We start from the raw sequence: 26,101 nt of genomic DNA on the forward strand, positions 1-26,101 counted from the left end.
CCCCAGTCTTTGCAGTTCACCCTAATTGAGTGACCACAGCTGGCCCCCACTGGGACCCCGGTCACAGTGGTGTAGTTGTGCTTGGATACACATTACCACAGGTGAATTGGGTTTTTGGATCAGAACCACACACTTGTCAAAATTTAATTTTGATATTGGAGAGTTTAAGGGTTAAAAATCAGTTACAGTGAGTGACCCGTGATCAAGATCTTGACAGAAAAAGCCTGGAAGAATTGTGCTTACAGAGAGGGTTGTATGCTAAGCAAAAGGCCGCAGAGCAGGAATGGAAAAATCTGTTAATTGCCAGTGATAAGGAACAGGTTTCAGAGTAGCAGCCGTGTTAGTCTGTATCCGCAAAAAGAACAGGAGTACTTGTGGCACCTTAGAGACTAACAAATTTATTATATGCATCCGAAGAAGTGGGTTGTAGCCCACGAAAGCTTATGCTCTAATAAATTTGTTAGTCTCTAAGGTGCCACAAGTACTCCTGTTCTTTTTAGTGATAAGGAAGCAGACCCAGGGAAAATGCTTGCAGTGACAAACCAGCAGCTAGGACTTGAACAGAAGCAAAAAATAGCTGATAGGGAAGGAGAAGCTGCTGAAGGAGAAAGCCTGGGTGTTAGAGGGCTTTCCTTCAACCTTCCCGCGTCCCTGGTTCTTGTCACGCAGACAGCAAGCAGCGAAAGGCCAGAAGTCCAAAGTGCAGACAATGGGATGTTTATTGGGGTTAGTTTCTAAGCAAGCATATGCCGCATCCCCCTCCCCGGCTCCGACACCACAGAGCCTTTACCCCGCGTCCCTCTCCCCGACTCCGACACCGCCGAGCCTTTACCCCGCGTCCCCCTCCCCGGCTCCGACACCGCTGAGCCTTTACCCCGCGTCCCCCTCCCCGGCCCCGACGCCGCCGAGCCTTTACCCCGTGTCCCCCTCCCCGGCTCCGACACCGCCGAGCCTTTACCCCGTGTCCCCCTCCCCGGCCCCGATGCCACCGAGCCTTTACCCTGCGTCCCCCTCCCCGGCTCCGACGCCGCCGAGCCTTTACCCCGCGTCCCCCTCCCCGGCTCCGACGCCGCCGAGCCTTTACCCCGCGTCCCCCTCCCCGGCTCTGACGCCGCCGAGCCTTTACCCCGCGTCCCCCTCCTTGGCGCCGCCGAGCCTTTACCCCGCGTTCCCCTCTGCGACCCCAACGCCACCGAGCCTTTACCCCGGGTCCCCTCCCTGGCTCTGACGCCGCTGAGCCTTTACCCCGTGTCCCCCTTCCCGGCTCTGAGTAAATTTAGCCTGGAAATTACACCTCTACCCCAATATAACGCGACCCGGTATAACACAAATTCTGATATAACGCGGTAAAGCAGTGCTCCGGGGGGGCGAGGCTGCGCACTCCGGCGGATCAAAGCAAGTTCAATATAACGCGGTTTCACCTATAATGCGGGAAGATTTTTTGGCTCCCGAGGACAGCGTTATATCGAGGTAGAGGTGTAGAACAAGGTTTCTAACCAGCTGAAGAGTGAGGATTGGGACCAGCCCCCAGTGCGGGGGAGGAGAGGGGAACCACCTGGCTAGTTTGAAGATGGAGCTTGGTACATTTATGAATGGGATTATATGACAGGGGCCCATGGTAGCGTGGGCTGGACTCCATGACACAGGAGGTCCTATGTCCCTAGAGCTCTACGGTCCGGAGCCTGACTGAGACGGGAAGTCACAAGCAGGGGCGGATGTAGAGTTAGTGGGGCCCTGTGCGCAGCTTTATTTTCGGAGGTCCCCTCTCGGGACCCATCCAAGAAAAAGAACTTTCTCTCTTATCTTTTCTTATCTTATCTAGGGCAGGAGGTTGGGGTGTGGGAGGGGTCAGGGAGGCGACCGGTACACCCCAAAGCGACCGGCACACCCCTCTGGCAGTGGCTCCTAGGCGGGGGTGTGTGTGTCACGGGGTCTCTGCACGCGGCTTAGCCCTGCTGCTGGCACGTCTCTGCGCACCCCTGTCATTGGGGGCCCCGTGCCACCGCATTGTTTGTTTCATGGTAAATTCGCCTCTGGTCCCAAGTGTGGTTATCCATGAGCAGTGATGGCGGTGGGAGGCTGTTAGCCAGATGCTAGGTGGTGGGGTAATTACCAACTAGATTGACCATCAGACACACATTATGATGAATTATTGTTATGTATATGATGGTAGTGCCCACAGGCCTCCGTCAGGATTGTGGCCTGGTTGTGCTAGGCGCTGCAGAGAGAGAGGTAGACCTGGTCCCTGCCCTGAAGAGTTTACAAACAATCTGGCTTTGGCTGGCCATAACAGAGCAGGGGCAAGGGAATTCTCTGTTCTGTAACTAAAGGAGGCATTGCTTTGTTTACAGAGCCGCTCCTGTGCTTTAAGCTGCCTTGGCTGGCTAGGAGCCGAGCAAGGTCAAAACTGTGGCGTCAGGAGGAGAGGGGCTGGGGAAATGAACACGAGATGCAAACAACATTCTTATAAGAAAGTTCGCAATGCATTTTTGCCGGGCGCGGGAAAAGATCCTAAGAAGTTGTGGGAGGAAGCCGGTGGCTATAGGGAGGGGAAGTCACAGAGGGAAATGGTGAGAGATGGACCCAAATGGCTAGTATTTGCCTATGGACACACACTATAAACCCTAGCTTGGGGTGAACAAATACATAGGAACTGGGTTAAAGCAAAATGAAAATAGCAAGGAATGGGGTGAATTGCGTTTCCTGAATCCTCCCCTGCGTGTTGTCTATCTAGACCGCAAACGCTTTGGAGCAGAGAACTGTCTTTGCTCTATGTTTGGGAGGCAGGGTGGGGGCTAGAAACATCCTGATACTAGTTTAATCATTATCATTTGAACCCCCCAAATGACAACACTCCCTAGGACACTTCCTAAGCACACCCAGACCGGCTGAAGTGCTGGGTTGGCATGGGAGATGCACAGAGACACTGACAGACAGAGTCACCCGCGTGCATGGCCACTACTTCACAGCCCACAGATGCAAAACCAGCAGACTCCTTTGGGAGAGCTGCTCTGTATTGTGTTGTGGCCAAATTCTGCCCTGGCTGGCACCACACGGAGCACCTGCAGTGTCAGCAAAGTCATTCTGGGTGTGACTCAGTGCAGGGACTTTGTCTGGAAGCAAAGGTCGAACTTCACAAACACCAAACTTGGTTCTGTGCCATGGGATGGCACCTGTTTCTGGGGAAAGGAAAGCAACCCGCAAAGGTCTCTTCCCCAGCCACAGCCGTGGAAGTCACAAGCCAGGAGACTCAAATTTCAGTCCGGATCCCTCCAGCAGATCACGGTCATAGTGCAAAAACGAAACCAGCTCCAAAGGCAGATGAGTTGGGACCATGGAGATATGGCAGCAAATATTTTCTCAGAAGATTGGGCAGATGAAACCAGGAGACAGGTGGACTCTGAAGGTGGATTATAACCTTCAGTCCAACGACCTGGACCCTGGATGGAAGCAATTCCTGCAACAACATGCGTTTGCCAGGTGAGGGGTAGGGAGCAGGAGAACGGGGTTAGCAAAGGGCTTTGTGAGCAGCAGCATCTTCCTTGCATAGCACTACCACAGGCTGTTAAGAGCTGGTTGAACAGTAAAGGAAGAACTAATGCACAAAGAGTCAGGCTGGTGGCAAATCTTCCTCCTAAATGATTATTCGAAGGGAAATGGCTTTTTGGATCGAATGGAAATTTTCATGAAAAACAGCTGTTTTTTTCAAAAAACGTTGGGGTTTCTCCCCAAAGCCCCAAACGGAAAATGTTTCGGTTTTTCGACATCCCCTCAAAATTTTTCATAGGGAGGGGGGAAGGGAGGAATCACTTATCGGCTCTAACAAAGAGATGTTTACTGACAAATTTTGTGGATTTTTTGCACCATTTTTGTTGACAGTTTTGAACTTTCAGGCAAGCTCTATTCACTAATAGTCTTGTGAATACAGACTCCAAGTTCCGTTTCCTGTGATGAGTGAGATCATATTATTCTATATTTGTAAATATCTGCACAACTAGTGGGCATTTGTCAAAATGTGTGCGAAACCCAGGAGTTTCACGAAATGTAGCAGCAGCGATTGATTCATCGCCTGAAAATTCACACCTGAACTCCATCGTTTGTTATCCTCTGCTTTAGAATGCTCGCCATCCAATCAGGGCGCAGAAGCAATAGCATATGGCTCAGGTGACCAGTTAAAGAGCCCGGCTTGGCAACAATTGAAGACGGCGAGGGCTATTAGCCCAAAGTATTTGGTGAATCCTTACAAATAGCAAGCCCATGAACAAATGTAGAATCAGTTGATGAATGATTCACTAACCAGAAAATAGGGCTCAATCATTGCAAATAATCTTAAGGAATAATTTGACCAGTTCTAACAATGTCTAGTTACCTAAATATTTGCAGTGTGACCATCATTGTAGTATCTGGGCGCTGGATTTTTATGATAATATCTATTGCTCTGGAGCATGCTAGACCTGCCACAGACCACAGAAAGCCATGGGCGGGGAGGGAGAAATGTCTGGAAAGTACCAGCAGGGAGGGAGATGGTGACAGAAGGGGAGGGCGAGGAAGAGGGGGTGGGGAGAGACCAAGAGGCTGACCCAGAAGGAGGGAGATGAGAAGGCCGAGGGGTAGGTTGGGGGTGGGTGAGTGAGGGGCCAGACAATGCAGGGGTGGCCATGGAGGGCTGGGTCATGCACATGGACGGGGCTGGGGGAAGCAGTGAATTACACCCACCTTGGCTCTTCTAGACATTGTCAGTGTCATCTCGAAATCTGACCCAGTGCTGCCGCCCACTCATTCTGCTGATTTTCATCCCCGGTGTTTATTTCCCCACCCCCAGGGCTCCAGGCCTGCAGCTTTATGGCTGCTGAATTATGCTGAGCTTGCTGTCCTCAGAGGTGCCCACGGAGCCACCATGCCCAAACTGGGTCGGTTTTGCTGCTGGCTCTTTACTTCTCTAGGGTCGCCTCTTTGTTTCTCGCCTGCAAGCGGGGCCAGAGAGGAAGACTCTAAGGGTCAGCCCGAATCCATATAACAATGGAAAGATCAGTTGGAGCCAGGGGCCGGTTGCGGTGGACAGGCAGCAGCCTAGGAGAGGCTTGCAGAAGGATTCTGGGAGCAAATATGGATGCAGTAGCAGCTAAATCTATACCTCGTTCTACCGAACACTTGGATGATTGTTATATGTTACTTATGGAGCACTATGGGGCTGTCCAATACAGCAAAAGTGAGATTCCCTGCCCCCAAAGAGTTTACAATCTCAATTAAGAAGGAGATGGAGGAGCCGGGAAAGGGAGAGAGGAGGGAGAGGACAGTATGAGCGTGTGGTCACTTGGGAAGCTAACGCATGTGATGTACAGTTATTTGGATGGTGATAGGACCCAAAGGCCTCTGTCAGCTTGCACTCCCTTGGGCTAGGCATTCTCAGCCAAAGAGCAATGAATCTCTGCCCCTAGAAAGCTTAAACTCTCAATAGACGGGGCCAAAGGGGATTTTTATGACCATGACCATTATTATTTTTAAACCTCTGAGGGGCTACAGCTCGGAAGCCTTCTTGAAGCAGTAGGTTTGGAGGAGGGGTGTGAAGGTGGCCGAGGGGAGCTGTGGTGTTCGACGCAGTGAGGGCATGGCATGCAGGGGGGCGGGGAACAGACTGGTCTTTATTTCCTGGCCCTCGTCACCGCACCTGGGTCAATGTTACAGAAAGCTGTGTGTTGGGTCAGTATCCGATAGCTGCTGCTGCAGATCAGGAGGGAATTCTAGGCATCGGGGAAGCGTGAGATATGGTCCAGAGGCCACTAGAGTCCATAACTATTTGAATGTCAAACATCTGTAGCCAAAACCAGCACTCAATATCTATCATATAGAGGAGCAGAAGCCATCCTGTTTAGAGTGAACTCATGCCGGAAACCATTTGCAAGGCATAACAACGACAGCTGTATTGAACCTACTAACTAATAAACAATGCTATACATTCCTCAGTGCTAGTAGATAGCGCTCCGTCGAGTAATAACTACCTACACCTCTCGATCTCCACTGCCCGTGTACAGTGCTCCGGAACCCATCTTGCGGGACAGAGGCTGAGTTCTCAGATTAGCAGCTGCAGCCGGTTGAGGGCTTTGAATCTGGTTAAGTTTTGTCTCCTGCTTTCTCCTGTTAGGTTTCAGTGCTCACAGTGCTGGCACACCTGGCACTCGGCTCAGGTGAACATTCTCTTCCACATGCACCTGGACCGGAAGCAGAGACGGGGCCAGGTGAAGATGAAAATCTTCAGACAAGAGTGCAAGAAGTGCCTTGTGCCGAAACTGGAACTGCCTGAATTCAGCCAGGAGAACGTCGAGAGAGTCCTGGAGAACCTGATGCTGAAGATTCGCGGGAAATGCTACAGAGAGGCCATCAATCCCCATGACCTGTCCAAGATCATTGTGGAAGCTCAGATAATGGGGCCGCATGATAGCTCCCACTGTGAAGCCTGCCGGCTGGGCATCTGTTGCATGAAATATGAAGCCCAAGCACCAGCCAGCACCTTCTTTAGGCCTGCTTCTCTATTGCCACGCATCTTTCCTGCCCAGGAGGAATGGAGCGAAGCAGAGACGGGGAGCGGCCGTGACTCGGGGAGCAGCTGTGACTGGCGGCGCTTCTGTTGCTACAGTTGTTGTTTGGTCATATTTTTGGCTGTGCTCATTTTTGTTCTGCTTTATTTCAAAAACAAGTAGTGGAAATTCGACACTCATACTTGTCCCTAATGTAACTGAACTGTAATAACCTGATTAGTCTGTATCCACAATCTGTTAGTCTTCAAGGTGCCACCGGACTCCTTGTTGTTTTTGTAATAACCTGAGTAATAATTGGGCTTGGAAAGATTAAATTTTTATCTGTAAATGTGAGTAAATGTTAATTTTCACCACACACACATAAACCAACATCAGTAATTGAAATTTACCGATAGGCAAAGTAAGAAAAATGCTGCTTGGGGCCTTGTTAGCATTTGATTTCAGGATGCGTCAGACATGCGTCTGACGAAGTGGGTATTCACCCACGAAAGCTTATGCTCCAATACTTCTGTTAGTCTATAAGGTGCCACAGGACTCTTTTTACAGATCCAGACTAACACAGCTACCCCTCTGATACTTGATTTCAGGATATTTACTTGGTATATTTTGACGGGCGATGTTGACAGTTTGCGCTTTAACGGTTATAAAGCTTTAATTTTTTGAATCGCAACATTGTCTGTCATGAAGTAATTATTGTCTGACCCCCCCCAACTGCCTGACTGCCTCCTAATTTCCCATAACTATGAACATTTAAATCAATAAACATTTGGAAAAAACGCCTAACCCATTTTTTTTTGCAGCTGTGAAAATTTACAGAGAGGAAAAAAAAAAAAAAGCTTAAAAATAACCATGGATATTTTCTGTTAAAAAAAGTAATCAAATTCTGCCAAGCCTAGTAATAATAGATAATGCGTGCATTGGGCTGAGAGCTAGAACAAATATCTTTTTATTGGCCAGCTGAGCAGATTTCATCTAAGAGCCATTGGGGGACGGTAGCTATGGACCCCTAAGTTCCCTTTTTGCATGGTCAGTTTTCAGAGTAGAACGGCTCTTTAATTGTTGCATATGTAATCTTCCCCAGGATCCAGCCCTGGATAAGCCGAGCAATAGAACAGAAAGATGTACGTCAGGCAAAAGACCTTTGAATTCGCTCCCCTGATCCTAGGGAGTTCAAAGGAGTGTTTAGGGCTTCATTGATTCTTGAGTTGGTGGAACCCCTGCCCCTAGATAGAGAACTTGGGCATGATTTTCTAAGCTGCCTGAGGACAGACAGCCTCCTGTTTAAATATCTATGTAGCTGCAATTGAGTCGGGAGGAGTCTAGATACCCTCCGTGATGCCTGTAATTTTAGTGCCTGTAGACACAACGTTTCCCGCCTGCAACTGGGAGGCTGTTTCACAACCTCAGGCCCTTTGTGTGTCAGGCTGATTGGCCAGGCCTTGAGCCCTTTACATTCAACGCGGGTTTGATGCGTTCCCATGAAACGTTCTGGAAACCTCTCCGTCCCACGGGCCAGCTGTTGTTGCCTGCCTGTGACAAACTGCTCGGAAAGTCTGCTGCAAACCCCTGGCAAGTTCTCCTCTGCGTCCTTTTCTTTAAAGGGTGGTGTTACAAGTGCACCCCCAAGGAGATGACCTAGATTCTCGGGGCTCTGTCTGCTGGCAGCTCAGGGAGAGGCGCACTGTCCCTGGTGGGGAGGGGGAGCCTGGGCAGACTCAGAGTCTGCCCGGCAACCAATAGGGAGTGAGATGCCCCACACAGGGAGTTCAGGAAAGGGGAGGAGCCATTTTTTTGAGTCTGTCTGGAGCCAGCCAGGGCAAGGGCAGGACTGGCTGTGGGGGGAGCTAAGGTGTCCCAGGCCAGGGTTCCCCCGGAGAACTGGCCTCTAGGGACCTGACAGCAAGATCCCTCAGCTGGGCTTTTCCTTCTCCACTGATAATTCCCAGTTTGTAGAGTTTTGCTGGGAAACTTCCCCAGCCAAGCTGAGTTCGCCCTCCAGCTCCCTAGGGGAGACCAGTCCCCACATGGTCAGCTCTGCTCCTGTTGCTAGTCCAGGGCTGCTGCCTGCTGTGAGTGAGTCTGGATGCTGGGCTAGGAGACGACAGTTTGGATTTTAGTACAGTTGTGTAACCTGCACCTTGAGCCCTGCACCCCTTTGTGGGGAGGGGAAATCCTGGGACCGCAGCAGCCTGATTCCTGCCTGAAGAGGATCCCAGTCAGCAGAGATCAGCCCCTCTGCAGTGACTGAGGAGTCCAGAGTCAGCTCTGAACGTGAGGATCATTCATAGAGTTTGTGAGTGCACCATCTTTTAGTTAGTCAGTCAGGGAACTTGTTTTGGGGACCCCCTACTCCCTGAGCTGTGTCCTCAAGCCAGGGAGTGAGGGTTTGGGGATTTTATATCCTGCTGCCTATTAAACCTGTGGGGGAATTTACCATCGTCTCCCACTTGTGAGTCCTTTGGGCTGTACTGAACCCAGTCACTGCTAAACCACTGCAGAGACGATCTCGTGGTCATAGGTCATCAAGGGCCCCAACAAAGTACGCGTACCAACGGGACACTAATCTTACTTTTGCTACATCAGGTCACGTGACTGGGGAAAGTAACGGGTATTAGCAGCGTGGGCACCGGTGACCCTAAGAATAGTGTTTTACCCTGTTATGTTGTATTTGTCTCCTGTTTAATATAATTACTGTGCTGAAGATATTGTATGTGTTTGTGTTATTTCTTGGGAGTCTCCAACTATCTGGCAAGTAAGTGGGAGTTACCCTGTGGTTAGAATTTTCTTCCCAAGCTGCCCTGGTGACCCTGCCAGGAAGGAGCGAGGAGGTATCTTCATAGGGAAAAATAAAGAAGATACACCCTGCTGAGTGTGTGGCGGGATCCAGAAGAACCCAGACCTATCCATCAAAACCTGTAAGCAGATTGGCATTAAAGAGGGTAACCGGGTGGAGAGGGCGCGCTACACAAGACTACGCTGTGTGCGTATATCTGTAACTAGATATTAGAGAAGGTGCCGCTAGATGGCGCTCAAGAATACATTGTTCCTGGCGTTTGTAGGACCAGTAAAACGTCTTGTGCCCTGCAAATGGCCTCTTGTGTGTCGGTTTTTACACGGCTCTTCCCAGGAGGGCTTTGCAGCCTTTTGCAGGGCGAGGAGAGGGCTGAGGCCTGTTTCCCGAGGACGGCTGAATGATGCAGAGGGCAAAAACATTGATCCAGAGACCGTTGGCCCCGGCTGGAAGTCCCTCCCCGTCTCCCTGAAGCAGCGCCTCCTGGTGGCAGCAATGTGGCAGCACCACCCTATGGAAAGGGAGGTAGATGCCTACAGGAGGGAATGAGTGCTGCAAAGTCAGGTGGGATACAGTGGGGTCTGCTGCTGAGGCTGTGTGTGCACGAGGGGACGAGAAAGCTGTGGAGCTCCAGCAGGGATGTGTGGTCCCCGGGCTGAATGTGGCCCAGGGGAAATACCGTGGAGTTGATCCCTGTGGGGAGGGCAGTCCTGCATACAAGCAGCACGTTAGCTCCCCTTTCAGTTTCGTTTCTCACAAGCCCTGAGCTTCGTTCCACACCCAGGGTCCTGAGTCGGTAGCAACGAGGCAAAGGAGCCCACCTGTGCAAGGCTGTTCCTCAGAGAGGGAGGGGACGGTTGCAGACCCGGAGGCCCCCCCCCCCCTTAAATAAGTCACATTCCTGGTTCAGACAATAAATGCTGCTGCTCAAGAGAGGCTGTAAAGGGGAAGGTGAGAACATGAAAACCTGGCAGCGGATGTTTGATCAGAAGATGGAATGGGAGAAGCCAAATAACACCTGGTCTCTCACCGTGGAGGATAACCTCAGTCCTCGAAACCCAGAACGCCGATGGCACCTATACCAGCAGAGAAAAGCATTTGCCAGGTGAGGAGGAGCAGACAAACTGGGCAGTGAATGATGCTCGAAGGCATGGATGGCACGTGAACCCCGCCTTTGGGGAGGCTAGCCTCCCGTCCCTTCCACCTCCCTTGCCTGCCAGAGCCCTGAGCCCTCTTCCCCCACTGCGGCCAGAGGAGCCCAGCCAAACCGTCCTGAGCCCTGGCCACTGGCCCGAGCTGAGCCCCCGCCGGCTTTGGGGTGGAGCGTGGGCAAGGCCACAGCCTGGGTTAGGGGAGGCTTAGGTTAGTGTTAGTGGGGAAGGAAGCAGGGAGGGCAGGTGCGAAATTTGGGAATAGCTGCGACTGAATGATCAATTGGGCTAGTCCTTGTGTTCGCTGCACACACGTGTAAAAGGGATTTAGCTGTACGGCACCTAGCCATTAGTGCTGATGAGTCACCGTGATGGCACTAAATATTTGCCTCCTGTTAATTAGCATTTTCCACCACCGTAAAAGTCTGTAGAGCAGGAAATTGTGACTCCCCCCTCCCAGGAGTGGAAATGATGTCATGGTTAGAGCAAGACAGCATATTTAAACAAATTCCCTTGAATTTCCATCAGTAGTTTAGCAAACAAGCAGAAAGCTGGCGGAAGCAGTGAATTTACTATTGCAGGATATATGCATCTTTCAATTTCATATCTGACCACACGTCTTCACTCCAGATACCGTCAGCTAAGAGCTGTGCTCATCCAATCCGGGAACAGAGATGGATCAAGTGATATACATGGCACGTCAACACTGATCACATTTCGAATGTCAAATACTCACTAAGGGACAGTAGGCCAAGAATTATTCACAGAGATTATCCCTCTAATAATATATTATTATCACTACATATTTGTATTACCAGAGCACCTAGGAGACCCAGTCAGGACCTCATTGTGCTAGGTGCTGTACAAACACAGAACAAAGACAGTCCTTGCCCCAAAGAGTTTACCGTCTACATATAAGACAAGAGACAACAGATGGATACAGACAGCATCAGGAAACATTTAGACAGTATTGGTCAGTGTGATAGGCAGCGGTCAAGACAATCGTGCTCTGCTTGCTGGCTGTGAAGAGAAGGAGAGATGAAAACTGTGGAATAAATGATTCCAAATGAATTTTTTGCTCATCTCTCATTATGGGCGAGAGACTGATCCACAAATGCAAACAAATTCAGGTTGGAGACTGATCCTGAATGAGCCTAGACTTCAGCTGTAAATTGAAAAGTGCCTCAGTTCTAGGCTCAGTCCAGCTCGGAAAGCTGCAGTGGGCCATGCTGCATGAAATATGACCCATGGGCATGCTGAGCCCATGTGGAGGAAGTGACTATTCTCCCAGGCGGAATGGGGGCTGGGTTTTACTCGGATTGATTAGTAAGTAGAGTCTTTGCCCATCTAGAACTAGGGGAGGAAACTTAATTGCATTGGAGCTTTCCTCTGGGGAAGTCATTTGAGTTGGCAATGTTTGTAGAAAGGTCTGGATATTAAGGGCAAAACTCCCATTGAGTCCAACAGGAGCCGGCTTTGCAACCCAATACGTTGAATTTGTAGGGTGGCCAGCTGCCTGGTTTTCGACTGGACTTTCTGGTAGAAAAGGAGACCTGGCAGTGTCTGATCAGATCTACTGACCAGACACCCAAAATCCGGTTACTGCGAGCAGGGAAGGCGGGGAGGCGCCGGGTCATCACCCTCTCCAGCCCCTACTCAGCCTGGGCCGCCTCCTACCTTCATCAGGCAGCTGCAGCTCCCAGCCCCAGCTCCACAGGCGAGTCCCTGGGTGGCCAGGGGGGAAGGGAAAAGCAGCGAGCGATGGGGGGAGGGGAGAAGAGGAGTGGATGGGGGCGGGGCTTTGGGGAGAATGGGTGGGGCAGGGGTGGGGCCTCAGGGGGAAGAGGCGGGGCAGGGGAGGTTCTGGCACTTCTGCTGGAGTGTTCAGTTATTAAATATTACCAAGTTGTGAACTTGTCCAACACTTTGCTGCCTGACCCTTCGGGGTGGCAGGTGAATGTGAGTGAATGCTATTAGGACTATGCCATATGGGCACTTGATCCTGCAGAGCGCTGAGCGCTGCTTGCGTGGACAGCAACAGGGTTTGGGGGCGCTCAGCCCCTTGCAGAATCAAGCCCAATGTCAGGGGATGAGTCTTTCTCAGCACTGAGCTTGGGGGCTGGTGTGGGCGCCGGGTTAAATGTTCCTTCCTTTCCCCCCCGTAGGTTTCAGTGCTCATGCTGCACCCGTCACTGGCCATCGGCTCAAGTGCTCATTCTCTTCCACATGCACCTGGACCGGAGCCAGCGCCAGGGGCAGGTAAAGATGAGGGTCTGTGGGCAGAAGTGTAAGAAGTGTCATGGAGCGAAGTTTGAGACGCCCACGTTCAGCCAGGAGAACATTGAGAGGATCCTGGACAAGTTGGTGCTGAAGATCCGTGAGAAATGCTACCGAGAGTCCATCGCAAACCGTGATTTAGCTGACCCCATAGTCGAAGAAGATGTGGAAGGGCCACATGACACGACCCGTTGTGAGGCGTGTGCTCTGGGGATCTGTTATCTGAAAGGCAAAGGCCTGCAGATCCAGCCCTACTCATCTACCTACGGATTCGTTAGCCCCACTTCTCCGGCTGCAGCTTCTCAGCCTGGCCAGCAGGCTTGGCGGGGAGCAGACACAGAGAGCGACTGGAAGCTCTTGTGTTTTGTGGTGGTTTTGCTCATCTTTGCTGTGCTTTTTAGTGGGAAGTAGGAAATTCAGCGCTCAGAATGGTTCCCTAATATTATCCACACGGGTTGCTAATGCACCTTCCCTTTTTCATGGAGAAAAAAAAATCTGGCCCGCGCCGTTTGCCTGGGAAATCATCATATGCTTAATATTACCATGAAAGGCTTTAGAGAGACTGATCATGCCCATTCGTAATGCACCAGGGTAATAAACAGGGGCTGTAAAAAACAGGCCTCCTCAAAAGCAAGAGGGCACATTATGCCCCTTCTTGTTGGCACCTGTGCCCCCCTCTGGGGGTCTGATCCAGTGCCCAGTGGAATGAATGGAAAGACTCCCACTGACTCCAGTGGGCATTAGATTGGGCCTTCTGCCCCGTCAAATCCTCATGCTCCATCTCTATGCCTTGTACCCCCCTGAGAGGGGAAGGGTAGGACCCCAGAGGGGGTTTTGCTGCCCCAGGAGAGGCTGGACTTGAGAGTAATTGCTCTTGTGTGCAAGATGCATCCTGGATCATCTGCACAACTGGAGGGCCATTTCCCCGTCCCTTCTGGGGTGGCGGGAGGGGTAAACGCCAGGAGCCAGAGCCAGGTAGCTCCATTGCTGATTTCACCAGCTGAGGATCTGGCCCGAGGAGTTAATCGATCCCCGGATAACTTGTCCCCTTCCATGGGAGTGGGGCTGATGTAGGCCTAGATTTGAGTAGAGTCCCCAGTGGAGGAGCTTGGCACGGGGGCAGGCCAGAAGCAGGGACCATGTTCACAGGACAGCAAGTTCAGATCCTTAATTACAGCCTTCTTGGGCATTGTATACCTGGTGTTTGCATGGCAGGAAACGAGGGGCTGCTCGTCAATCATTGGTCACATCCCGCTTTGCAGTGTGCTTTTCTGTCTCACAGACAGAATCCTGGGCCGAGCAGCCGTCTGAAGATGAAGGAGTTTCTTGGCTTGGTTTACATGTAACAAGGAAAAGGCAACTCCGTCTGTGTCCCTGTTGAAAAACGGCCCCCGCTGAGTTTTAGTGCCTCTGCAATACTGTACTGGATAGAGCAGTTCCTTTTCCTGCTTCCTGTATTTTCCATGTTAATAGACCGATACTTGGCTTTGGTATTTTCTCCTTATTGTATCAGTTCAATAACGCATCACATTTAAATTGAAATATCAGAGGAAGCAGGGGAGCTTCCCTCTCTGCTGGGGTGTTGTGTGAACCCTACACCCTTTGGGGAGGCAGGAGTTCACCCAGCAATTGCCCTGGTGCACAGATCTATCCTAGTCCCTTTATTAGCAGGGGCAGCACCCCAGGGTGATTGCCAACAGTAGCCACTCAGTGGGAGTGTAACAGAAATCCCAGATGCCTGAGAGGAAGCTCTGCGTCCATCCAACACTCAAAGCCTCCACGATCCCTCCAGCCTTAGCGTCTCAGTCCCGGACTAGGGCAGTGCAGGGTGACGGGGCGACATGCTCAGGCTGCGCCCTGGCCTTGCCCCGGCGTCCCTCCCAGCTCAGGCTCTGGTTGGGCGGGCTTTATCCAGCCAGCACACGCCCTCTCCGGCAGCCTGGAATGGCAAACCCACTGCGACAGACGACTGTCACACCCATCCTCCAATCAGAGGAGAGCTGGCAGCGGGATGTAGGGGAAGGATGTCCTGGCAGGTCTCCCAGCCAAGGCTGGGGGTGTGGGGAGATGCTTCTCCTGCTTGCCCGTCCTTTAGCCAGTCACGGCTCCGGTGGCAGGGCTGGCCTTCACAGCACTGCTGCTGATCTGGGGTGTGGGGACTCCACAGATCCGTGGCACATCTACACCGTAATGGCTAAAGTCTGGAACTAAAGCTATTGGCCTAGCAGCACGCTGAGGTCTATTAACCTCTAAGCTACCCACTGGAGAACAAGTGAAGGATCCCCACTGTACAGCATGTATCTGTCCCATCACGTCCTGCCAGCACATGAAAACGTCATTCCCAATATCTGCCCATAGGGCTGTATTCTTAATGCGTTAACTGCCTGATTACATTTGACCAGGAGTAAGTTCTTGAAATAGTTACCGCGATGGCTGTTGGTGGGATCACGATGCCTTCCAATTTTAGCTAGGAGTGTCTTGGTTTGATGGAGTAAGAGATACCAGCCCAGTTAGTGCTCTGGGGTCTACACAACACATGGTGTTCGGATGCAGAGCTGATGTAAGTGGAGGTAACTCCCCTGAGGGAGAAGGAGGAGGAATCGCCAAAGGAGATGCTGAAGAACAACCACAGAACAAAGTAGTAGCAGCAGTTCAGAACTGGAGGACTAAGTGACAGAATGGCCCAGTCCTGCAGGGCTGAGTGCTGGAGAAAGACTTTCCGGGAGGCGTTCTTGACCAGGGACTGGCTGACTGGTCCTGCTTCCATGGGTCTGTCCCATGTCATGCTAGTATAGCAGCCAGGGGCAATGAAGGAGCCCATCTTTTCTCCAGATGTCATGACATTCGCATTTTGACACAATGACATGGGAAAAACCTAGGCCCTGGGATGAAGTCTGTGTCCCGTTTTCTTCTCTGCCTGTCTCAGTAATCACATGGCCGCAGCTCTGCTGAATCTGAATGCCAATGGGGAAAACAAAGCCAGTCCAGCTTTTTGTTTGAGTGACTATTCACACACATCGTTTGGAGGCATTCACCCATCTCGGAAATACAGTCCTTATCATATACCCCAGGCAGAAACTGGAGAACCAGATTAGCTTTGGAAACAAAACTCCTTTCAGTTTCATTTCTCTCACACACAGAAGTTATCCGGTATCTCTGGCAGCGAAGGAACTCAAATCCCCACCCTGCCGCTCAGCAGGTGATGAGATAGAAGTGGGAAGTAAACAATCAAAACTCCATTTGTAACTCAGCACACTTTGGAGTGTCCTCACGAACATCCAGAGAGATGAAGAAGCTGAACATGGATTCTTGGAGAGAAATGTTTTATGAGAAGATAGCGGAGGTGAAGCCACAAGACTATTGGGACCTAAAGATGCACCAGAACCTTGATTACAATGACTTGGGACCTGGTTGGAAACAATCACTGCAAGAACATGCATTTGCCAGGTGAGAAGCAGCAGCTGATAGGGCAGCTGGGGATTTCTTTAGGACTTCACATATATCACACCTCCTTAGTCATTGACAAATGATCTATTTTTAATGAGGGATGCAGTGTGTGTGTGGCGGGGGAGGGGGGCATAGTAGCATATATGCAATTGCTTTAATTATGCCTTGGAATTAATTATGCCTTTAAATGTATCTCCCGATTTCAAAAATGTTTCCTTTTTTTAGAGGCATTTTCTGTTCCAGCCACCACACGCCCCTCCCTCCCCCCGCTTCTGCAAAAGCTGCTGCTACTCCTCTTGTTTTAGAAGTTTAGTTTTTTGTTTGGGTTTTATAGTCTCTCTCTTATGCTATTTGAAAGTTGTTGGACATGGAGATAGCACCAGGACAGCAACCCAAGCCAGTGCTTAATTTGTAATGAAAGAGGTGCTGGGCTTCCGCCTCGGCAAGCCCCAGCACAAATTAAGCACTGGCTGGGCGGTTGGAGAGCGGCGTCTGCTGGCCAGGCCCCCAGCTCTGAAGGCAGCGCCGCTGCCAGCAACAGCACAGAATAAGGATGGCATGGTCTGGTGTATTGCTACCCATACTTCTGCGCTGCTGCAGGCGACGGTGCTGCCTTCAGAGCTGGGTGGCTGGAGCGTGTGGCTGGGAGCCCAGAGGTGCAGGGGCTATGAATTGCCGAGCCTAGAAGTGCAGCAAGCCCCGGCACAAATTAAGGACTGTCCCCAGGGCCTAGTGAGGAGGTGCTCCTTCTAATGCTTCAGTAGTTATGGCACTATCATAAGGTTTGGGGGACCTGGGTTTGAGCCCGCGCCTGGCTAAATAGGTCTGAGGATCTGGGTCTTAGCCTCTCTGTGTCTCAGTTTCCCATCTGTAAAATGGGGGTGAGAGCACTGCCCTGCCTCACAGGGGTGTTGTGAGTATAAATGCTTTAAAGATTGTGAGGTGCCCAGATGCTATGGCGACGAGAGCCAGATAAGTACCTTAGACCAGGGGGTTTCAAACTTTTCTTCTGGCAACCCAGTTGAAGAAAATTGTTGATGCCCGCGACCCAGTGGAGCTGGGGATGAGGGGTTTGGGGTATGGGAAGGGCTCAGGGCTGGGGCAGAGGGTTGGAATGTAGCAGTGAGGGCTGTGGGGTGGGGACGGGGATGAGGGGTTTGGGGTGCAGGAGGGGCTCTGGGTTTGGGGGGGGCTCAGGGCTGGGGCGGGGGGTTGGGGTGCGGGAGGGGGTCAAGGCTCTGAGCTGGGGCAGGGATGCGGAAGGGGGTCAGGGCTCTGGGCTGGGGGTGCAGGCTTTGGGGTGGGGCTGGGGATGAGGGGTTTGGGGTGCAGGAAGGGGCTCCGGGTTTGTGGGGGGGCTCAGGGATGGGGCGGGGGATTGGGGCGTGGGTTGGCGCACGGGCTTACATCGGGTGGCTCCCGGTCAGTGGCGCAGCGGGGGTGCTAAGGCAGGCTTCCTGCCTGTCCTGGCACCGCGGACTGCGCTGTGCCCCGGAAGTGGCCAGCAGCAGGTCTGGCCCCTAGGCGGAGGCGCGCAAGCGGCTTCACGCAGTTTTCGCCCGCAGGCACTGTTCCCCCCTCCAACTCCCATTTGGCCAGTTCCCGGCCAATGGGAGTGCGGAGCTGGTGCTCGGGGTGGGGGCAGTGCGCGGAGCCCCGTGGCCCCCCCGCCTAGGAGCTGTACCTGCTGCTGGCCACTTCCGGGGCGCAGCACGGTGTCAGAACAGGTAGGGACTAGCCTGCTCCTCAGCTGTTGTAAATCAGAGTAGTTCCTTTGGGTGCCCTGGAGCTAGGTCAACTTACACTGGCTGAGGATTCGCCCATCAAGTCGCTACAGTATGAATATGTATAGTTATATATCCAGTTGCCTGGCAGTCAGGGCAATACCACCCCAAGGACATGTATTGTTGTGAAAGCCTCTGGTACATTTAGTGCTGGTGGAAGGTGCTGGACTGACATTGATGGTGCCTGATACAAGGTGCTACTCCGGTTTTACCTCATTGTAAAAAGATTTGGGGGTGGTGCTGGATAATCTGCTGTATGTGAGGCCAAAAGTGCTAATCCGACCCAGGGACGCATAAACAGGAGAATCTCACGCAGGAGCAGAGCGATTATTTTATCTCTGAATTTGGCATTGGTGCGAGTGCTGCCGGAATCCTGTGTCTGGTTCTGGTGCCCACAATTCAAGAAGCATGCTGATAAATTGGAGAGGGTTCAAAGAAGAGCCATGAGAATGAATAAAGGATTAGAAAGCATGTCTTATAGCAATAGACTGAAAGAGCTCCATCTATTTAGCTTAACAAAGCGAAGGTTAAGGGTGACTTGATTACAGTCTATAACTGTCTACATGGGGAACAAATATTTAATAATGGGCTGTCAATCTAGAAGAGAAAGGTCTAAGAGGACCCAATGGCTAGAAGTTGAAGCTAGAGAAATTCAGACTAGAAATAAGGCGTACATTTTTAACATTGAGAGTAATTAACCATTGGAACAACTTACCAAGGGTTGTGGTGGATTCTCCATCAGTGGCCATTTTAAAATCAAGACTGGATGTTTTTCTAAAAGCTCTGCTCTGGGAATTATTGTAGGGCAGTTCTCTGGCCTATGTTACACAGGAGGACAGACTAGATGATCACAATGGTCCCTTTTGGCCTTAGAATCTATGAATCTGTAATTACATTGAAATGCATTAAAACAAGGCAAGGCAGTGGCGGACACAGCGTGGTGAGCATTACACCTGCTCACACCAGATCTGAGGTTGGCCCCATGCCTTTAATTAGCCTTGAGTTTGATAGCAGGCGCTGCTGGTTGGTTGCTGTAATGGAATCTACAAACCCTATACTGAGCGTGGGCAGGAGCGGGAGTGGAGCCTCTCCTGTCTGCAGGCAAGCAGCTCAACCACACCTACAGGCAGCTGCCGGAGCTGCCAATCATGGAGACACTTTTTTGGGGGTGGGGGAGGTAATAGTTGCCTATATAAGACAAAGCCTCTAATATCAGGATGGTCCCGATAATATCGGGACATCTGGTCACCCTATGCATGCTATGTCTCTTTCGTCTTTTTAGCTTCCAGTGCTCATCTTGCCAGCATTTCTGGTCATCAGTTCAAGTGGTTATTCTGTTCCACATGTACCTGGACCAGCGCAGGAGACAAGGCTGGGTGAAGATGAGAGTCTTCAGACAAGAATGTTATGAGTGCTCCGAGGGTAAGTTAGAAGAGCCAAATTTCAAGGAGGAAAGCGTCCAGAAGGTCTTGGAGAACTTGGTCATCAGCATTAGAGAGAAATGCTATGGAGAGTATGTGGCCCAGTTATCTGAGGTTACAGTGATAGGACGGCACTATGGACCACATCGGAGTGACCATTGTGAGGCTTGTCGGTTGGGAATACATCAGAAGCCCAAACACACGAGGTATTATGGAAGACCCAAAGACACAGTGTACCATGGGACATCCAAAGACACAATGCCACCAGTTCAGCTACCATCACACAATTTACCCCAGGACACGATTTGCGGTAGTTTTGTGTTTTGCTGTGTTTTGTGGACTATTTGCATTTTGATTTTTATTTATATGAACAGTTGGATACTAAAGCTAGTCAAATAGTGGGGGTAAACCCCCTCGATTCATGAATAATTGCAAATACAGTCAGCTAGTTTGGTTTGCTCTGATTGGTGAGCTTGTATTTCTTATTTTACCTGTGTGCGTAGATAATTACTAGGGATTCAAGAACATTTTTGAAGTCCCCAAAAACTTCATGAATTCTGGTGGGAACGATTCTGCGTCAGAAAATTCTAACCAGAACTACATCATTCATCCCTCGCTTTTCTCTAGTTATTGTTCTCCTGTTTGAAAACTTCCAGTTGGCTAATCAAGGAGCAGAAACAATACCACATGACTTAGGTGACCAACCACACACCAGGAGTATCAAATGGCTAAAACGAACAGTTTGTGAACAGTCCAAGAGACTGAAATTATTTGTCTGGACTATTTGGCAAATCTAAATAACCAACACGTTGGATCCATGAACCTAGAAAGGAGCTACGTTAATAATGAACATGATTCGTGACGACTTATGCAGATGGCTCCATCTGTTACCTTCCTGCTTTTTAAGGCATTTGACATTGAAAACTGAACAAGGAGAGAGACTGGATTTAGCAACTGAACTATTTGAGGAAAGATGGGCCAAAGGAAATGAGCTAATTCAAAAGAGAATCATAGCAATGTCAGGCTGGAGGGGAACTCAAGAGGTCATCTAGTCCACCCCCACTCCCATGCTAAGGCAGGATAAAGTAAGCCTAGACCATCCCGGATAGATGTTTGTCTACCCTGCTTTCAAAAACCTTCAGTGACGGAGATTCCACAGCTCACTTGGCAACCTGTTCCAGCGCCTAGCTATCCCTAAAGTTTTTCCTGATATCCAACCTAAATCACCATTGCTGCAAGCAAAGCCCATTACTTGTTGTCCTACCCTTGGTGGACATGGAGAACAATTGATCACCGTCCTCTTGCCTTGGACAGAGTTGAAGAGAGTTATTACATCTCCCTCAGCCTCCTCTTCTCTAGACTAAACATGACCAAAATCGTGGATCCAACTTTTACAAAAACGATATGTATCCCTAATGCATCTCATAACACCGACTGCTTCGCTGTGATGTAGTCAGTTACCTTTTGTGTTTGTCACCCTTTTTTCCCCTTGTGCAGGAAATGAATTGTTCCGTCAATAATTGTGTGTCTCTTTAAAAAAAAGTAAGTAACTGAAAAAGCCAAGGTGATGGGGAAGCTTAGTTGCTGTCTCTTTAAACGCCATAATGCAGGTTGGGTAGTTACAAAGCCACATGTGTAATGTTGTGGTTAACAGTGAAGCAACTCTTCGGTTTGCCCTTGAAATGGGTTGTTCCTGTTGACTAATATACGCTGACTAGCATACTTACATTTTATGCTGGTAATACCACCCGCAATATATATTCCAAGCATTTAAGTATATATATTATTAAGCATTAATACAGCCAGGGCCGGCTCTGGCTTTTTTGCTGCCCCAGGCAAAAAAGCCTCCCGCTGTCGCCGCCCCCCCCCCCCGCGGGGAGCGTGGCAGGGGAGGGCGCCAAGCCCGGCCGCAGGCCCGCTCTCCCCGACCGGCCGGAGTGCCGGGGGGAGGGCGGCGAGCCCGCCGTGGCTCTCCGCTTTCCCCGACCGGCCAGAGCGCCGGGGGGAGGGCGGAGAGCCCGGCTGCGGCTCCGCTCTCCCCGGCGGCCGGAGCGCCGCGGGGAGGGCGGCGAGCCCAGTCGCGGCCCTGCTCTCGGGCCGGAGCGCCGCGCCGCGCTGCCCCCCTCCAGGGGCCGCCCCAAGCACATGCTTGGTGGGCTGGTGCCTGGAGCCGGCCCTGAATACAGCAGTTGTATAGCCCAGATTGGCCTGTAACTTTATTATGATCTGTTCACTTATGCTAAGTGTCCCATAACACCTCTCATTAGCTGAAATTGACTTTGGCTTAAGTAGATGCGAAAACTGTCAGGATCAGGACATGTGAGCATTGCCTCATAGTTACCGTGTCAAGCCTGTTTATCCTGGTACAGGCTGAAAGGGTGTCTTCACACCCCTTAAGACCTGGAATGCATGTGGTCAGAAGAACAAAGGATACACTGTGGTACCAGGAACAAACAAGGTGAAAAGCTGATTAATGAAATCCAGTTTCAGGTGATGTATGTACTAGCTTTTACTGGTAAATAAGTCGGGTATAAAAAGATGGCTTTAGGGCTGTCACTTTGGGGAACACACCTGGCACGGAGCTGCTCTGCGGAGACTGGTATCGTAGAGAACCTTTGCCCTAGACCATATTAATAAACCTGAGTGACATTGATTATTTAGTCTCTTGAGTATACTTCATAATGAACCAAAGGGGGGTGAAGGAACTGACTAGACAATTTACCCACAGTTCTAAGGATTCTTTTGTAGCCTGGATCCAGTGGTTCCTCTCCCTTGGCTGGGGGGTGGGATGGGGGCATAGGCTCACCCATCACAGTACCAAGTTCCACACCAAATGAGGCAGGGGCTTCTCAGGCCTGCGTCGTTCCCAAGAACCACCTCTCTTGTGCACTGAAAGACGCAGAGGTCCTGGGGAAAAGATAGTGCCCGATCATGTAAATTACCTTATCAGAATTCATAGGCACAAGGGAGCTGGATTAAAGCTGCACGGGCAACCTTAGTGCTGGCATTTCCGGAATTCAGGATGTTGCCGTCTTAATGTTTCGAAACGCCCGCTCTGTCCATCTCTCTCTTGTGTCCAAGGGGCAGCGCTGACTCGGCTCAAGGAGGTGTTGGAGTTACACACATCGGATGGGCACAGATAATCCTCACTTGTAACCATTCCCTGCCTCAGGCAATCAGAGATGCTGCTGCGTGGCCTTGCTTAGTGCAACTGTGCGACGCTCCCACAAGGTGCTCTTCCGGTGAGTTTCCTGCCCCCACCCCCCCTGCAAGCCCCCATTCCCACCCCTCTGTTAGGCTGGGTATGAAAGGGAATCTCTGTCCTGAACCCAGAGGAGAGAGGCATCAACCAAAGCGTTGCACTGAGCCTGTGCCTGCAGATGGCGCCCTGCGCCCTTAGCCTGCGATTTTATTCCTCCCAGACAACACTTTGAACCACCTATTGCCTTTGGGCTACAATGATTGACTCAGGGACAGACGTAACCTAGAGAAGCCTGGTTGGGTTAAATCTCCGTCGGGGGTCTGTGCTGTTGAAGGGCAAGGCAATGAATCTTCCTTCTCTCGTCTCAGTTTTGCCCCTTTTGCCCAACCGACCCCTCCCAACCAAAGCCAAATCGAAATTAATAAAATCGAAACAAATGTCAACCCTACCCCTGAGTTTTTACCCTGAAAAGGGAGAAGTGCCATAAAATCCACTCTGGCCTTTGCTATTGCTATTGATGGTACTTGGAAAGTGATCGGATGCTGCGCTGGTGGGCAGTAGTATAAAACTCTATTAGATAGATGGAGCCTCAGAAATATTCCTCGGGCCTTGCACAGAATCCAGCCTGAAGCAAATGAATCTGCATTGACTCAAACATATGGCTGGTCTAATTTAAAGGCAACCGAAATCTCATCTGGGCAACCATGGGAGAGTCCCGAGCTCCGTGCTCCTCTGTATTTTACCTACTAGCCAGCTAAGATATTTGAAAATTTCTGCTGGGCTCTTTCAGCGGTGAGAAAGTTGCTGTGACTGAGAGTTAATTATTCTGCTTGCTTTATACTAAACCCAGCGCACACTGCTGGGCATTCTAATGAAGTTGAATTCTTTTGTAGCTCTGTCTTTCAAGCCAAAGTGGCTTTTTGGCTGCTAAAAAGCGGCCAGGGACTTCCCACCAGGCCTGTGTTTGTTTACGCTGTTTCTTAGCTATTGAACTTTGAAAATACACATCCAGTGAAACATAACGGGCCAAAGTAACCCCTGATGAAAGGCCACTGGTGCCAACGATTTCAGCTATTCCACTGCGACCGAGGGCACAAGCCAGCCCTGTGTTTTCTGAGGGCTTTTTTTAGGGAGGAGCAGCTGTGTTCCTTGTTTCCGCGAATAACGTGTTTCCCGTTGCGTTTGCAGGTGTGACTCGATGTCTCCTGCCAGCTCTTGCCTGTCCTGGTACACATGCACACTCACACCCTCTGTCTCACACATGGGCACGTTCATGTACGTGCAGATGAGACCGAAATGAAATGACACACTAACAGCGCTGACGTGGGCCCCATGCACCTGAGGCCCCTCTGACTTTACGAGCCTCCCCGAGGTTCCTCAGCGGAAGAAGGGGCTTGGAGCGGGTGCTGATTTCAGCCACGCTCACCTTCCATCCCCTCCTTTGCTGCACCAGGCACAGGTGGTGACCAAACGCCCCACCCCACCATTTGCGCTCGAGTCTTCATTCCCACTGGCAGGGAACGGCCAGGAAAGCGCCACTCCCCAAACCAGGGGTTTGGCTGCTGGAACAATGTCTGGGACTGAACGGCTCGGGAGGCCAGGCCTGGCCAACCCCCTCACCCAGAACAATGCCGGGTGCTGTGCCCGAGATGCTCCATTCCAGTCAATAGGAGAGGGACTTCCACAGTCCCCAGGCAAAGCAGACTGTCCAGGGGTTCTCTCCAGCTCCGACGTTGGGGGGTTTGTGCTGCATCCCTTCCCCCCCTTCTGAGGGGAGTGTGTGTGTGTGCGCGCGCGCGCGTGGGTATGACAGCATTGCCCAGCGCTAGTTGTGATGCCCCTTGTCTCTGTTGGGAACGCTCTGTCTGTTCCAAAGAAACACACTGACTGTTGGTTTCCATTGTGCACCAGCCCCGAGTCTAATCACGCCGTGCCTAATGGCATTCCTGGGACGGATGCTATAGAAACGTACCGGGCCTCATTTTCTTTGCTAAAAAAACATTTCTTCAAATAAAAAGGAGATTCTTAAAAAACCTCTTGTTGTTGTAGCTTCTCTGCCACAGACTCCTGGTGTGACCTTGGCATGTCACTTACTCTCTCTGGGGAAAGGAGGATGAAGATCATTGTTTTGTCCCACTGTTTGTCTGTCTAGACTGTAAGCTCTTCAGGACAGGGCCTGGCTCTCGCTACGTGTTTGGACAGTTCCGAGCACAAACTGGAATACAGATGATACAATTCTGAACTCAGCAGCAACCTAATCTACCCTCACAGTGGTTTTCTGTCTAATTTAATCGCTCTGTCTGTAGGCATTTTTAGGGCAGTATCAATGTGCCATTGACTTCATCTGAGTAACTCCGTTTTTACCCTGGTGTCCATGAGATCAGAATCTGGCTCTAAGTCCTTCCAACTCCCCCTTTGAAGACGCAACTCCCTTTGGTAAACGTCCCAGGAAAGGAATTTGGTTTCTTTTGAAGTAAAGCTTCCGTCCCCTCCTGCTCAAGAATCTCCCTTAGTCATTCTCCTTTCTTCTTCCTTGACTGAGTTTACACAATAATCGATCAGAGAAAGGAATTCATTGCAGGCTCAGGTACTGCGGCTGGATAACGGCTGGCTTACTGATCACTAGGCATTACAAGAAATAGTTAGATCAGAGTTTAAAAAATAATATTATTGAGCAGTTATATTTTTGGAGCACAGGGCAAGCATTCCTGGACCATTGTTACCTCCATTTTGCAGATGGAAAAACTGAGGCACGCAGCGGTAATGTGGTGTAGCACAGAAAGGCTGGGATTCAGTCTCAGTTCTTGGTGGAGGTGGAGCTCCAGAGCTGAATTTTGCAGCAGAGCCATGCTGTTACCTAGCTCCTCTGTGATGGCCGAGGAACACAGAGTTACAGCTTGTGTGTGTGTGTGTGTGTGTGTGTGTGTGTGTGTGTGTGTGTGTGTGTGTAAGGGTCAGTTACTGCAGCTGGGGACCAGCTGGCCGTTCCCCCCAGGCCAGTAGCATGGCAGGGTGGGATAGCAAGCGCACACTTTGGTTCTCCTCTTGAGGCTAGGTCTGGAGTAGCCCACCGTTGTGCCCTGTATCCCAGCTTCTCTGGGCCAATATTCTCTAGCAAGCCGGGGGGCCCCCCGGCAGTTTTTGCGTGGTGCACACTGCTGACCCATTCTCCCTTACTTGTCCTTGTTGTAGCCGGTCTAGAGGCTGTCACTGAGTGAGTCCGGTGGGCAGAACATAGGGGCCTGCCTGTGGTACACACCGTGCATAGGACGTGTACAGCCGTGGGTGCCTGACCCCTTGTTGGTCACGGGGTCAGCGAGTGGACATGCGCCATCCCAGTGACCTTGTCCTCGTCCTTGGACGCAGCAGCCAGACTCTGCCTGCCTCGTGCTCTCCACAGAATCAGCCGGCCTCTGGCTGCAGAACAGGGCTTGCGCCACCGACAGGTCGAGAGGTGCCAGCAAAGGTGGCGTCCGTCATTGCTTTTTCTTT

The 26,101-nt window shown here is 51.0% G+C and overlaps 3 protein-coding genes across 3 annotated transcripts; all 3 read left to right on the top strand.

The window, feature by feature from the left end:
• Positions 1 to 3,334: 3,334 nt before the first annotated feature.
• On the top strand, positions 3,335 to 6,698 carry LOC135884021 (receptor-transporting protein 3-like). Its single transcript, XM_065411309.1, has 2 exons — positions 3,335 to 3,480; positions 6,143 to 6,698. The coding sequence occupies exons 1-2, from the start codon at positions 3,335 to 3,337 to the stop codon at positions 6,696 to 6,698; spliced, it is 702 nt and encodes a 233-aa protein (XP_065267381.1).
• Positions 6,699 to 10,177: 3,479 nt separating this feature from the next.
• On the top strand, positions 10,178 to 13,393 carry LOC135883935 (receptor-transporting protein 3-like). The gene is made up of 2 exons (XM_065411208.1): positions 10,178 to 10,432; positions 12,644 to 13,393. Exons 1-2 carry the CDS (start codon positions 10,245 to 10,247, stop codon positions 13,164 to 13,166), a joined length of 711 nt encoding a protein of 236 aa, XP_065267280.1. The 5' UTR covers positions 10,178 to 10,244; the 3' UTR covers positions 13,167 to 13,393.
• A 2,573-nt stretch (positions 13,394 to 15,966) lies between these two features.
• LOC135883688 (receptor-transporting protein 2-like) lies at positions 15,967 to 21,148 on the top strand. The gene is made up of 3 exons (XM_065410923.1): positions 15,967 to 16,202; positions 19,269 to 19,717; positions 20,035 to 21,148. Exons 1-3 carry the CDS (start codon positions 16,042 to 16,044, stop codon positions 20,202 to 20,204), a joined length of 780 nt encoding a protein of 259 aa, XP_065266995.1. The 5' UTR covers positions 15,967 to 16,041; the 3' UTR covers positions 20,205 to 21,148.
• Positions 21,149 to 26,101: the final 4,953 nt, after the last annotated feature.

This window comes from Emys orbicularis, chromosome 9 (genome assembly GCF_028017835.1).
Source record: "Emys orbicularis isolate rEmyOrb1 chromosome 9, rEmyOrb1.hap1, whole genome shotgun sequence".
NCBI classification, from domain to species: domain Eukaryota; kingdom Metazoa; phylum Chordata; order Testudines; family Emydidae; genus Emys; species Emys orbicularis.